Source organism: Canis lupus, chromosome 10, assembly GCF_011100685.1.
Source record: "Canis lupus familiaris isolate Mischka breed German Shepherd chromosome 10, alternate assembly UU_Cfam_GSD_1.0, whole genome shotgun sequence".
In the NCBI taxonomy this organism is placed as follows: domain Eukaryota; kingdom Metazoa; phylum Chordata; class Mammalia; order Carnivora; family Canidae; genus Canis; species Canis lupus.
In genome coordinates this window covers 26,408,693-26,423,830 of record NC_049231.1, presented here as the reverse complement: position 1 = coordinate 26,423,830, position 15,138 = coordinate 26,408,693, and the positions used below count along the sequence as shown (strand labels likewise).

The 15,138-nt window shown below is 51.6% G+C and overlaps 1 protein-coding gene across 1 annotated transcript in view; it reads left to right on the top strand.

Annotated features, from left to right (window-relative positions):
- The window catches only part of CACNA1I (calcium voltage-gated channel subunit alpha1 I), a 117,804-nt gene that overhangs the window by 31,522 nt on the left and 71,144 nt on the right, over positions 1-15,138 (top strand). Inside the window, exons 3-4 of the mRNA XM_038551567.1 lie at positions 353-464; positions 2,557-2,690. Of these exons, the coding sequence (XP_038407495.1) occupies positions 353-464; positions 2,557-2,690 (246 nt within the window). The remainder of the gene's footprint in view (positions 1-352; positions 465-2,556; positions 2,691-15,138) is intronic.

Below are 15,138 nucleotides of genomic sequence, written 5' to 3'. Positions count from 1 at the left end.
CAGAGATGGCCTGCCAGCTGGGCCTCTGTGGGCTTCTCCCTTCCTGGCACTGAAGAAAACACTCAGGCCGGGCAAGGAAATGGGGAGGAGTCCTCCCAAGCAGTGGCTTGTAGGGTTTGGGTTCTCTGGTGGGTTTGGCACCCACAGCCATGTCTATTGTGAGGTGGGTAGGCTAGCTTTTGGTCTCCAAGGTCTTTGAAAACTTGGGCATTGGCCCACTCAGTGGGGCGTCTGGAGGGGAATGGGGTGTATGCCTGTGTCTGTGGAGGGTGGGGTATTATTATTCCAGCTGCATTCAGCTCTCCCATGGCTACAGTTTTCCCGACTGTTTTGTCCTTGACTCTGTGTGTACATGGTTTGAATGTGTCAGCATGCTGGTGATCCTGCTGAACTGCGTGACACTTGGCATGTACCAGCCCTGCGACGACATGGACTGCCTCTCCGACCGCTGCAAGATCCTGCAGGTGAGGCGGCCTGCCAGGCCTGGCTTATAGGCCCCGCCCACGCGGCCCCACCCACCAGCACCGCCCACCAGCCCCACCCGCCCCGCCCACTAGCACCGCCCACCCCCGCACCCCGCCCACTAGCACCGCCCCGCCCACCAGCCCCGCCCACCCCGCCACACCCCACTAGCACCGCCCCCGCCCACCAGCACCGCCCACCCCCCCGCCACACCCCCTAGCACCGCCCACCCACACCCCGCCCGCTAGCACCGCCCACCAGCACCGGCCGCCCGCCCTGCCCCGCCCTCCACACCCCGCCCACCCGCCCAGCCTTCGCTGCTCATGCCCACCGCTTGGCCTGTCCTGGTTCCACTGGCTGTCCTCTTCATCAGTCCTAGCTGGTCTTCCCCATTCGCTCCCCGCACCCCCCCCGCGCCCCCCGCTTTTTTTTTTTTTAAGATTTTGTTTATTTATTCATGAGAGGCACAGAGAAAGAGAGAGAGAGAGGCAGAGGCACAGGCAGAGGGAGAAGGAGGCCCCATGCAGGGAGCCCGATGCCGGACTCTATCCTGGGTCTCCAGGATCACGCCCTGGGCTGAAGGCAGCGCTAACCCGCTGAGCCAGCCGGGCTGCCCCCCATTCTCTCTCTTGATCCTCTCCCCCCTCCATCCTCTCTGTGTTTTGGAGCCTCTGTCCTGGTCTAGGCCCCGGTTTTCCCCCACCAAGTGCCTCCCCAAGCCTTCTGCTCTCCCCAGCCCCAGACTAACCATACTGCCCCATGTCAGCAGAGTGTAAGTGACCCTGACACTCATCTGCCCAAAGCCTGCCCTTAGCTCCGGGTGCTCCTGGAATAAAGGCCAAGCTTGCTGACTTACTCTCAGTTCCCATCAGGAGCTGGCCTCCTGTATCTCTCCTGTTTTCATCTTGGAGGTCCAGATGGGGGCCTAACCTTGGATACCTGCCATGACCCCATGCAGCACTTGTCTACCTGTAGTGCAGGCTGCTAGGGTTATACCCATTTCACAGATGTCTATAAACATCATGTCATGTCCTCTCCCTGGGAAAGCCAGGGAGGAGTTGCCTTCTGCCTTCTGTGTTTCCACAGGACTCAGCAGTTCTGAGCAGCCCCTGAGCAGCCCAGGGTCTCAGAATCCCCTGAGGCACTTGTTAAAGACCCAAACCTGGCCCATCTCAAACCTGTAGAATCAGAATCTCCGGGGTGGTGGGTCTTGGGTTCAGGAGGGTGAAAAGCTCCTCATCCAGCCTCAGGCCCCTGGGTGGAGTTAGCCTTAGTGGGTACCAGGCTGGCTTCCCATCCAGATGGTGGGTTCATCAAGGACTCCTTTCTATGTTGATGACACCCAGCTTCTGTCCCCAAACACAGGAAGTGGGTCTGTTTCTTGAACTAAATTGACTACAGCCCTCATTGATCCTGGAAAGAGGAATTCACCCAGGCCCTGTCCTCAGAAACTATCTACTCGCCTGAGCCCATGCTTAGGGACACATTTGGGGCCTCCTTTCTGAACAGAGGAAGGCAGGGATGAAACCTGTGTGGTGAGGTTGCGGGGGGAGTATCAGGTCTGTTTTGAGAAAGATCCTTCCATGTGGGCTTTGGAATCAGATAGACCTGAATGTCAGTCCTGGTTCTGCCACTTACCTTCTGTGTGACCTGGGGCAAGTCACTTGACTTCTCTGAATCTGTTTCCTCACCTAAAATGGGGCTATCCAGGGGATTGTGGGGACAATTAGAAAAGAGAATGCGGTCAAATATCTTGCCCAGTGCTTGGCACTTGTTATTAGTGAGAGCCCTTAGCCCTGCCCCCATCTGGGTCCCTTGTCAGTACGCCTGACTTTTGGGAACAAAAGCATGGGCTGTATGACCTTGGGCAGGTTCATTCTCTCTCTGGGCCTCTGTCTCCTCATTTGTGAAATGACTTCAATGGACCAGGATCTCTGAGGTTGTCTTCCTGCCCAAGAGGAGACATTTCCAGGTCTTTCCCAGGCCATTCGTGTCCTTACCTGTGTCCCTACCTCACACTACAGCTCCAACCCAGTGGTCCTGTCCCCGAGCCTCATACTGTCCTTGCTTCTTGCCTTCTTCCTGCCCCTGCAGGTCTTTGATGACTTCATCTTCGTCTTCTTTGCCATGGAGATGGTGCTCAAGATGGTGGCCCTGGGCATTTTTGGCAAGAAGTGCTACCTTGGGGACACATGGAACCGACTGGATTTCTTCATCGTCATGGCAGGGTAGGTAGTGTATACCCGACAGTGTACATCTGGTACACACCAGACGTAATTTAAATAATCTGTGGGGTTTCTGGGTGATAATGATGAGGCTGCATTGCGTAGGACCTCCCTGGGCCCCTGGGGTGGGAGGAATGATGGCCCTTTGCTAAATGACCCGGACAGACAGATACTCCTTCCTCCCTTCTCTGGTAAGACATGTGTCCTTCTGTGCTGTAGCTGATACTGGGCCTGTTTCACACTAACTGTATAACCTTGAGAAAGCTACTTAACCGAAGCCTCAGTTTTTTCATCTGTAAAATGGGGATAAGTATGACTTTGTCAAAACAAGCACCCAATCAATGTTAGCTATCATTTTATTATCCTAGATTGCTCAGCAAGTCAGAGCTAGAGCACAGACTCAGGCACTCTGTAACTCCAAACTGTGGTTATTTTTTTCAAAACACAAGCTACGGCCAGAGAAGAGCCAAGTTACAACTTAGCCCATTTGGAGCATCTGGGGCCCTGCTTGGTGCCTTGTTCTTGCTTTTCTGGGTCAGACCGGGCTGGTGGCTATTCATGCATTCATCTAACAGCCAGGGGTTGAATGGGTTCCTACTAAGTGTCAGCTGTGTATTAGGTCTGGGGGACGAAGGACAGCAAACACAGAGCAGGCTTTGTCTTTCCCAACTACTGCATGGGGAGAGGCATCCAACAGCTGTGGAGGTGAAATGTGTGCCCCACACAGAGACAGGGACTCTGGGAAAAGCACTGTGGTTTTCTGAGAGCATCTCTGAGCCGGGGTGGTGGCTTGGAGGCTTGAGGATGTTCCCGAGGAGGTGACACACACAAGAGCTGAAGGACAAGCAGGTGCTAAGTGTGCCCGCTAATGGGTCAATAGAGCAGAACTGACAACAGGGAGAGATGGAGGGAGAGAGGTAAAGGCTGGAGGCCTGCAGGTGCACGTGTCTGTGACAGGATGTGACGTCATGTATGTGCGTGTGTCAGCATGCACACATGTGTGCAAGATGCCACCGAGAAGGGGCAACGAGGGAGGACAGGCACATGGCCAAGATGGGGAGTCGGTACCACCAAGTATACACTGACCTCCGCAGGGATGTTCTAGAATTAAATGATTTGTCCACCAGTGTTTTTTTTTTTTTAAGATTTTATTTATTTTTTTAAAAAATATTTTATTTATTTATTTCCACCAGTGTTTTAAAAAGATGTTACACTTCCTCTGAGCACCCTTCCCTAAGAGCAGAGTTCAATTTCACAGCCACCCTGTCTGTTATGTAGAGCTCGCTGGAAGTTATGCTGGGTGCGTAGGGTGTCTTATGCACCGTGCCATTCCCTTTGTCAAAGCCCTTCATTCTCCTTCTCATTTTGGTTTGGCTGGAGGCCATCCTTAAGTCCTTTTTTCTTTTTTTTTAGAGACAAGGTGTTTGGATAGTGTCATTTCCAGTCTTGCCCGTCCAAACCTGTGTTCCTTTGATCTCCTTGTGTGAAGGACAGTTTTTGTCTGCAGCGCTCTGGAGTCATAATTTCCCTCCTCAGGGCCCTGCATGTGGTCCCATTCAGATCCACAAGCTAGAATTACGGGTGAGTCCAGGATAGGGCCGATGACTCTTCTTGGCTTTTTCCCTGTCAGAGGCTTCTAGGGTTTTCTCCTTACCTTCAGAATTCAAACAGTTCACTAGGGCAAATCTAGGTATAGGATTGCTCCCTGTGGGGCCTTTCAGAACTGGTATTTTCCTTACAGTCAGAAAAAAAAAAAGTCTTTTATTGCTTTTTTGGTGATTGCCCATTCTTCTCTGCTCCCTTTTGGTAGTCCCGTGAAGTGGATATTTCCCTCCTGTATCTATTCTCTGCATTTCCCATCTTTTCCCTCAAACGTTTCATCTGTACTAGCAGAGAATTCTTTGACTTGTTTTGTGAATCACCAAATGATGTCCTTTCCTCCAATTACTGCCCCTTCTGGAATCATTCGTCTCCTCTGCGTCTTTTTAATTCCCAAGATCGTTTGTTGTTCCTGGGTTTCTTATTTTTCAGAGCCGCTTGGACCCGTTCTTGTTTTATGGATGCAATATTCACTCGACCCTCCTTATGGATACTAAGTAGGCTTCTTCACAGTCCTTTCCCAACCTTGACATCAAAGTATAATTGCCAAAGAGTTAAAAAAAAAAAATGACCCTCTCGCAAATCTTAAAAGGCACGTGATTTATTCACCTCATTAATGAGGACCCAGCAGGATGGTAATCAGGAGAATTAGGAAAATAGGCACTGGAGAGAAAATGTGGGGATGAGAGAGTTAGGTGGGAATCAAAGCTGGTTAACGACCCACAGGGTCATAAAATCATAACTTTGGGGGTTATTTCTGTTGCGTAGAAATCACTTACAAAACTCTGCGGGTTAACATGTGATTTCACAGCAGCTAGACCTTTAATTAACAGTAAACAGTGAATGAAACAAAGGTATATTTCCCTAGATAGTGAAATGATCCTTGGCTGGGTCTGTTAAGTAATGCTCCACACTGACATTGTGAGGAAACCTGCTCTCTGCCTTAATCTCACGTTTTTAGGAGAATTTTTCTTGACTCCTGGTTGGAGGTCGGTGTTTGTTTTGCTGGTTTCACTCACTGCCTCCTATGAGCACCTCCGCCTTGCCCTTTGGACTTGAAGAGTCTCTGCTGCTTACTGATTCCCCTGTCTGCTCATATTTAGAAATTAAGACAATGGAGGGACGCCTGGGTGGCTCAGTGGTTGAGTGTCCACCTTCAGCTGAGGGTGTGATCCCGGGGTCCTGGGATCGAGTCTCACATCGGGCTCCCTGCATGGAGCCTACTTCTCCCTCTGCCTGTGTCTCTCCTCTCTCTGTGTGTGTCTCATGATAAATAAATAAAATCTTAAAAAAAAAAAAGAAATTAAGACAATGAAGATTCAAGCTGAGCAGAGTGAGCAGTGAGTGGTGAGGTCTCTGGTATCTTCTATTGGTCCTTGGTGGGGTCCATCGGCCAGCATCCCCCTGGGGGTGAGGAAGGGCCGTGCGCATGTGCAGCCACATAGGGCCCCTGTGCCTGATTTAATGCTCGGTTATCACCATTTTGAAATCTTAATAGGGGATCCCTGGGTGGCTCAGTGGTTTGGCGCCTGCCTTTGGCCCAGGGCGTGATCCTGGAGTCCCAGCATCGAGTCCCATGTCGGGCTCCCAGTGTGGAGCTTGCTTCTCCCTCCTCCTGTGTCTCTGCCTCTCTCTCTCTCTATGTCTATCATAAATAAATAAATAAATCTTAAAAAAAAAAAAGAAATTCTTAATAAATTTTGAAGGAAGGCCGTGCATTTACATTTAGCACTGAGACCCACAAATGATGTAGCTGGTCCTGATTGTGGGGGCGGGTTCAATGGAGATTTTTTTGCTGGAGGGACTCAGACCTGTCTTATTCTCAAGGTCCTCCCTGTCCTTTCTGCCTAGGGATGTGTGGGTGTGGAGGGCAGGATGGGAAGGCACAACCCGAGGCGCCAGAGCCCAGCCCCCCAGTCCCAGCCCTGCTTGGTGCTATAAATGTTCTGTTTCCCGAGTAACGGGCCTGACATCCCAAGGACGATTTCTTCCTTTCTGCTCCTCCCCTTCCCCAAATTACTGGCTCCTTTTTCAAGCTGTGGAGGAGACAATCTCCACACTGAAAGGTTCCTTCGAGGTCAGAGCCTTCATCTCCACATCCAGCCAGCTCCTGCTTGCATGCTGCCGCTGTGGGGAACTTACCTGGCAGCTGATCCCAAAGGGGGACTGCCTGATGTGCTAGAAAATTATTTCTTTCACTGAGCTGAATTTGTCTTCCCACAGCGCCCATCTGATGGGAACATTCATTCACTTATTCATTTACAAAATCAGCATTTATTGAGCACCTACTACATGCCAGGCCTTGTGCTGTATGGCGGCGGGGGTGGGGGGGCAGGTTTGAACAAGACAGATGCCATTGAGATCTCACAGCTTAGAAAACAGATATAAAACAGAGGATACAATTCTCAGTAAATTCTAAATTGGGATCAGTGCAGTCTTGAAGTCTCTACACTTCGAGGAAGTGTAGAGGACTGTGGGGTTGTGGGACAGGGACCTGATTTACACAGGGGTTGGTGGTGTAAAGTAGAGAGACCTGGGCAGGGAGTAAGGGCTGAACAGGAGAGGATGGGGGTTGGGTGTCTCCGGTAGAAGGGACAGCACGCGGAGGGCCTCAGGGGGGGTTTGGAGAAGGGGCGTGAGGGGGATGTTAGAGCCTAGAGATCCCAGGGGTGGCCAGATGCTGAAAGATGAGGATAGAGGGGGGTGGTGCCTGACTGCAGAGGGGGCTCAGAGCCTGAGGTGTGGGCATCTCTGACAGATTCATGACAGTCCCTCACATTTTCTTTTTAAGTTTTTATTTATTTATTTGAGAGAGAGAGAGAGAGAGCATGCACACACATGAGTGAGGGGCTGGGGAGGGGCAGAGGGAAAAGCAAACTCCCCAGTGAGCAAGGAGGCCGATGCGGGGCTCCATCCCAGGACCCTGGGATCATGACCTGAGCCGAAGGCAGATGCTTAACCTAGACGCCCTTATTCCCTTATTCACTTGAGATGTCCCCAACACTCTCTACCATTTGTCAAAGGGTCGGTGAGGCAGCCTCACCTTATGGACTCACTTTAGGCTGCCGTGGTGCCTGGGTGGGGGTACCACCCATTGATGTGATGACTCCCAGTGATGACTCACGGGGCAGAGAGAATGGGCTATCCTTATCCCAGTGCCACATGGTGACCTGTTGAGTGGCTGTGCTCCCTGCTACCCCCTGGTTGTGTTCACTTTCCAGGCCCCATCTCTCGCACCCTGAAACTAAACACAGTTGACCATTTTTTTTTTTTTAATTTATAACCCAAGTACCAAACTGTGCATTTTTTGCTCTTAATTTTATCTTACAGCGATCTCTTGGAGTCCTGCTTCAGTCACTCGTTATATTTACTTCCTGTGCTTGGTCAACTCAGGATGGTGAGTCCTGTGGCACTCCACTAGAGACTCCCTTCCAGTGTGAGACAGACCTTCAGCAATCATTGGGTTATAGTTGAACCTGCCTCACCCTCTTATTTAAACTACACTTTTCTGCTTTTGTCCATTAGGAGGTCATGAAATATTCAATGGTGTTATTGTTGAACTTGAGATATTTTTTATTTATGTATCTCCCTTGGTGCATTATGCTGGTAACTTACCTCCTCCCCTAACCAAAGACATGAATGGCCATTGCCGTCTGTGGGGAGGGGACTGGGCACTTCTGTTAAAAGCTTCCCCAAGAATTCCGGTGATGATTCTCTTAGGTGAAGCAGAGCTGGAGGATCCTTGGGGATCTGTGGGGACTTCTCCAGAATGAGGCCAAGCCAGAGCCTTGCCAAGGGCATGGCTGGTGTGGGCCCTGCCTAGGCGCTGCCTTGAGTCAGAAAGCCCTTGAAAGCTTCCAGCCGTGATGCCATCCCAGGGGGGGCCTCTCTGTAGGAAAGTGGAGCAGCTAAGGGATGAGCCTGAGCAGACCAGGAACGGGCCACCAATCTCTCCACTCCTCAAACACATGCACCTCCTTGCACCCCTTCTCAGTGCTCCTCAAAATTTAAGGAGGAACAGGATCTCTGGGGCACACGTTAAAATGCAAATTCCTGGGCCTCGCCTCAAGGATCCAGACCCAGGGCATACTGAGGACCTAGGACTTTGCATTTTAACGAAATGCCCAGGTGGCCCTGAATCAGATGCTCTCATTCATTTGACCCTCGAGATGCCCTTGACTGGGAGCACTTCAAGCGGAGATGATGAGTCCTGGTTCTGGGAACCCCAGGTAGGGCAAGAAGCATGAGGAGGGCCCCCTCTCTGATCTGGGGCCAGGATCTGAGTTAATTCTCATAACAGGTAGACGTACTTTGTCATTAAAAATATTAACACGAGTAGCATTGATGTCAGTAATTGAGCCCCTCAGCCAAGGATCGAGAAGGAGAGGCTGGTGAGAGTCCATCAGACCCTGGGAACGTCTTCTCCCTAGTGAGTGCATGCGCACAGGGAACAGCTTCCCCATCCCGACTTTTACAGGCTCTTGAGAAACAAAATGTCAATAAGAATTGTTCCTCAACCCGGGACTAGAGCTTTCTAAAAGGAACTCCTCTGCAGGCGCTTGCTGGGAGTACCTTTTGTCCGAAGTGCCTGTCAGTGGTTCTTTAGAAAGCAAAGGGAATTGAATCTTCCCAGGCTCCATCCAGGGAAGTGATAAAAAGTAAGAGCATCTACTGTTTGCTGAGTATTCACGGTGGGCCCAAGCTGTGCATTATCTGATTTAATCTTCAGACTGGCTCTGTGAGGGACGGACCGTGGTCGTTTCCATTTCACAGATGAGGCACGGTAACGGGAAGAGAGCTGCCCAGGGTCACGAGCTGGTAGGGGGAAGGGCCAGGAGGGGAACCCAGGGAGCTTGGCTCCAGAGGCTGCGATTAAGTCCGGTTCTGTGAAACTTGCTGGGATGCATTCGGCTGCAGGTAACTGGAAACACGAGTGGCAGCTCAAGCAAATCCTGGGGTGTTTTTTCCAACTAACACGAAGTTTATAAGTTGGTGGATGCAGGTGATGGCTCTGTGACCTGGGGGCTAATGTCTGTGATTTTCCAGGCCTTTCTTTCATGGTCACAAAGTAGCTGCTGAAGCTGTTGGCCTCGTGTCTGCATCAAAGGAGGGAAGGATGAAGGGAAACAAGGCTATGCCGTTCACGCCTGTCCACTTGGGTCAGGAAGACATTTTCTTATCTAGATCCTTCCTCTGTGCTAGCACATTTGGCCAGAATTGGGTCTTGTGGCCATCTTTAGCTGCAGGGGAAGCTAGGAAAATAGAAAAACATCATTGAATTTGGTCCAGTCAACCAAGAATTGTTCCCTGGGGCCAGGCAGGATTGGAAGAAGAGGGAGTGCACCTTATGTGGGCAACTCTCAGAATGTGCCACATTCCTCTCCTAGGGCTCGAGTTTGTCTGCTCTTGGCCAAAGCTGTGGCCCTACCACGTTAACAAGCCTAGTTGGAGCCTCCAGAGCTCTGCCTGGGCTGACTGGTGTGATGTCTTGAGAAGTCTAAAGTCAAACCCAACCCATGCAGGCTGTGCTGAGGCTTGTCCCTGCTCACAGACTGAGCTGTGGTCATGGGTGTCAATGTGTCATCACTGTGGCTGTTTCCAGAGCCTTTAGAGCTGGCCTCCCTCCGCCATGACTCTATGTGCATCATCTGTGAGTCAGGGAAGCACTCCAGGTGTCAGCAAGCCAGGGCACCCTCCTGGTCTTCACATCTTTATATCCTGATTTATCCTGGGCTCTACACGTCTGTCTGCTCCAAGCACTGGGTGCTCTGAGGGCAGGGCTGAGGCTGACTCATCATCCCGGAGTCCCTAGAGCTTGGCTCTGGGCCAGCAAGGAGGGGGTGGCTCCGTGACATGTTTGTTTGGAATCTGTTGCCCAGGCACTGTGGAACTGGGGGAGGGGGTATCTGGGGCCATTTTCTTTCTTTCTTGAAATCTTTCTTTCTTCCTTTTTTTTTTTTTAATATTTTATTTATTCATGAGAGAGAGAGAGAGAGAGAGAGAGAGAGAGACAGGCAGAGGGAGAAGCAGGCTCCAGGCACGGAGCCCGCGCGGGGCTTGATCCCGGGACTCCAAGATCACACCCTGGGCCAAAGGCAGGCATCAAACTGCTGAGCCACCCAGGGATTCCCATTTTTTTTTTTTGTAAGATTTTTAATTTATTCATTTGAGAGAGAGAGTGCATGAGAGCACAAGCAGAGGGGAGCAACAGAGGCAGAGGGAGAAGCAGACTCCTCACTGATCAGGGAGCCCGACTTGGGGCTCAGTTCCAGGACTGAGGGATCATGATCTGAGCCAAAAAGGCAGACACTTAACCAACTGAGCCACCCAGGCATGGGGCCACTTTCTTTAAGTTCAACTGGCGCTGGGTGGGTGTGGACCTGGGAAGATTCCAGGGGGAACCGTGGGGTGGATGGTTTTCTCATCTGCTTGTGGAGTAGAGTGGATCAGAGGGATGGTAACCACTCAGGTTCGTTTCCATGGAAACAGGATGCTACAGGCTATGAGGGCTGAGGGGTAAGTCACCAGAGAGTCTCAGGCCACAGGCTAATAAGCCAGACCCCAGCCACGCATGAATCAGGAATGCCTCTCTCGGTTTCACGGGACTGGAACCCACCGATTCTGGTTTAGGGGAGCTTATCCACATCTGTCGTGGTACCCAGACTACTCTGGTGTGACCATACTAAATTTCATGGAGCAGACATCATGAGGCATATTTGGGACCTATACTTTAAAATGATGCATTATTGTTTATCTGAAGTTCAAACTTCACTGGGGATCCTGTATTTGTGTGGCAACCCTACCCAGAGATAAAGTCACTGGAGTATTGTCACCTGAGTGGAGCCTTGTCTAGAGGAGATCGGGGATCGCCTGCTGTTGCGGTGCCCAGAGCTTCCCTGTATCCCACCTGCTTGGGGTCCTTGGACTTTGTGGCATCAAATCTTTTCTTGATTCTGAACTTGGCCAGAGTTAGTTTCACAGCATCAGTTTCTTTGGGCTTAAGAACCCCGTTCTAAAAAAAAAAAAAAGAACCCCGTTCTTCTGGTTTCATAGGATTTGTGTGAGGATATAGAGGCAAAAGTGACCCATAAATCAGAAGGTGCTGGCCAAGGTCAAGGGTTAATGTTACTGCTCTCTAATTCCCACTTTCTATTATTTCCTCCCTCTCACCCTCCCTGGACTGAACACCTACTATGTGCTAAGTGTCGGGGTAACGGTGTAGGCTGGTGGTCTAGTTATCCACCAGAGCAAGCCTGAATCATCACAGAGCTGCCTCCTGACAGATGATCTGCCATTTCCAGCATCTCAGCTTCCTTCCATTAGCTAAATCTTAAATTACATTTTAAGAAAGCCCCCGTAGGCCCCTTGCAAAGATCGAGGAAACACCCTATTTTTATCAGCCACACACAGAAATCATCTGGGAAGGGTATTTCCTGGAAAGATATAATATCTCAGTCATTTTATGTTGCTTTTGTCAGCTACAAGGTTTTTTTTTTTTTTTTTTTTTTTTTTTTTTTTTTGATCGTGTGTCCCTCAAGTTCTGTGTTTGACAAGCTGGTGTGGAGAGCCCGCCTCTAAGCCAGACCCTGGGCTGGACTCTGGAGACCCAGCTGGGACTCTGAGCCAGCCCCTGCCCCGAGGAACCGGGACACAACAGAACATACCTCAAGCCAGGGGTGCCCTCGTAGAGGACAATGGGACCCAAGGCAAGCGAGCTCAGTTCTGGAGTAGGATCTGGAAAGCACAGAGAGGCACGCCAGGTAGAAGGGCCGGCAGTTGCAAAGGCAGACAGTCTGGAAGAAGCACGGGGCATATGGGAACATGAGATGTTCGGGTGTTCCTGGGGGGCAGGGCCCGTGGCAGGCAGCGCTGGGGTCACATCAGAGCTTCCAGAAGCCCTTCCTGCCTGGGCTTTCTCAGGCACGAGATGGGACTCAGGGAGGGCTTGAGGCAGGCACGTGTGATTCGTGGGCAAGTGTGAGCTGAGGTTGGGAATGAGGCTGTGCCAGAGGAACTGCTGGCGCTTCTTTGGCTCCTACTTGGGCCAGGCTCTGTTCTTTTATTTATTTTTTAAAGATTTATTTATTTATTAGAGAGAGCGAGCAAGAGAGACAATGCGTATAAGCAGCGGGAGATGCAGTGGGGACGAACAAAACCTCAAATAGACTCCCTGGCTGAGTGCCGAGCCTGACTCGGGGCTCAGGGCTTGATCTTACAACCCTGAGATCATGACTTGAGCCAAAATCAAGAGCAAGGTGCTTAGGCGCTTGGGGGTCAGGCCGGGTTCTAAGCCCTTATTCCATATAGGAATACATTTCATTCTCCCCACACTCTGGGGAGGTCAGTTCAGTGACTTGCCCAGGGTCACACGGTGCCCTAGCAGCAGAGCTGGGGTTGGGATCCGGCCTCCACGCTCTAACCCCTGGGTGAAACTGTCCCCAGGGGTGCAGCCCTATTCTATGCACCGCCATGTGTTTGTGCTTACCGGGCGCCTGAGCAGCTGAGGGGGTGCTTGGGAGCCAGAAGGCGACTGGCCCGATGCCTGATGAGGTGGGGTGGGCTGTGCAGAGCTCCTGGAGCCCCCCTCTGTGGCCTGGGCTCTTCCTGAGCCTCAGCTTCCAAATTTGCAGCGAGGGCCATCATCCCACCATGGGAAGGTGTGCAAAGCGCTTGGCACAGAGTGAGCACTCAGAAAGCCCTTGCGAATCAGCCAGGACTCTGGGTTGTCCGTGAGAGAAACCCAAGGCAAATGGGGCCCAAGCCCCCAAAGGGAATGCATTGGCTCACAGAACTGGAAGAAGCAGAGGGCAGATCTGGGATTGGGAGAGAGGGAATGCTCAAACCATATGGTCAGGATCCTGCCTCTCTCCAGCTCTGGCCTCGGCCTTCGTTTGAGTTGGCAGATGTCTTAGGCCACCACGGAGGCAAGATGGCCTTAGCGCCTTAGGGTTTCCAGGTGGTGGCTTAGCCAAGGAGAGCCCTCTTGCCTGTGGTCTGGGCTCGAGGGCTGGCCCATCTGGGGTCCCCTGCCTGTCCTGAACTAGTCATGGGGGCTGGGGGCTGATGTCTACCGGTTGGCCGGGCCTGGGTCTCTGGGCCTCTCTTGGGAGCGGGGGTGGGGGATCTGGGGGTGGGGAGGGAGGCTCCTCAGCAGGAACAGGTCAGGTTGTGCCCCAAAGAGCAGGTGTCTGCTCTCAGCTCGCTCTGGCATGGCCGCACCCGAGCCCCCCTCCTCCAGGATGCCCCCAAACTGGGTTCAGCCTCTCTCCTCCTGGGGTGATGTCAGGACGAAAGTGTTCGCTTTAAAGCAAAATTCCTTGCCTAATTAGGCTCTTGGGAGCTGGCAGGAGGTAGTGGGGGTTTTTGTTGATTTTTCTTTTCTTTTTCTTTTTTTTAGACTTTTAGCACCGAAGCTGTGTGATAAAGTAACTGTGTAATTAGGAATTAATTTCTCACTCCCGTAAGTGAGGTCTTACTTGGGGCCTGAGGGAAGTCAGCCCAGTGGTTATTCACTCATACAGTGACCCCCTCTTCACCTTCTCTTTTTTTTGGAGCAGGCGGGGGTTTGTGAGGGGGTCTCCCACAGGTGTCATCCAGGGTAGGAGGAGGAGGAAGGAGGTAGCTTCTGTCACAGGTATCATTCATGCTAAGTGGATCCCTGAGTGCCTACTGTGTGCTGTGTGGGGCTGGTGTGGGTGTGTGTGTGGGGGGGTGCATGGCCAGCCCTGCCCCCTCTCTTGCCCCATTCTGAGGCTCACTCCACACAGTCTCTCGGGGGTCCCCATTATGTCCCCATTGTTCACAGCTCATGAATAGCCCCTCATTGGCTTTTCTCTATCTCCCCTCCTCCTTCACCACACTCCCTGGGATCACCTCCTGAGTTCTTGGCTCAGGGTCCACTTGAGGGGAACCCACACTACATGGCAGGTGTGAACAGAGTGTGGAATCAGCCAGAGCAAGAGGGGTGGATTCAGCCTGTGGTGTACGGAGGGGATGAGCAGGGGCTTCATGGAGGAGATGGTCCTGAAGGAAGGCTGAGAGCATGGGGAAGGGGGCAAGACAGGTTGTGTTTGGGGAGCTTGACAGGCCTGGGGTGATGATGTCTCAGACATGTGGAATAGGAGCAGGGCTTGGGGAGGGGATGGCCAGACTGGAGGGCCCTGTAGACCATGGTCAAGGGGCCTAGACTTTGTTCTGAGGGCAGTGGGGAGCCATGGAAGGTTTAGGTCAGGGAGTGATATAGCTAGATTTAAATTTTATGAAGTTTTAGCTGACTGAGAAAGGGGTGTGGGGGGAGGAAGCAGGAGACAGGAGAATAGTCAGGAGGTTGCTGTGGCTGTCAGGAGAGAGGGATGGTGGTGACCAGTGACTGAACTAGGGCAGACTAGGGAGCTGTGAGCAGACTCTGCCAAGTTGGTGCACAGAGTCACCATTAGGACAGTGGGGTTCCTAGGGGGTAGATTTAAACCCATAGTTCCACCCTCCTAGCTATGTGATCTGCCCATCTCTCTCCATCCCTGTCCAGTGTACCCCTTTCTATCCTCTTCCCCTCAGAGAAGAATGAGAGCTACTGGATTCTTCACTGTGCACTTACTACGTGTTCTTTATTACTGAATTCATTTACACCCTGTCTTGTTCCCACAGACAGGAGATGGAGGTGCAATATAACACCCCCAAGTAGAAATATAGAAGAGAGGGTTAGAACCTGGGAGAAACGTTTAGGCAAATGGATCTTCTGGAAATATCTTTCTTGCTGCTAAGAACTCAGTAACTCATCCCACCTTTCCCCTTTTGACTTGATTGCCAGGAAGCTCAGAGCTTCCAAGAAATTTCTCCAAGAAATTTCCAAGAA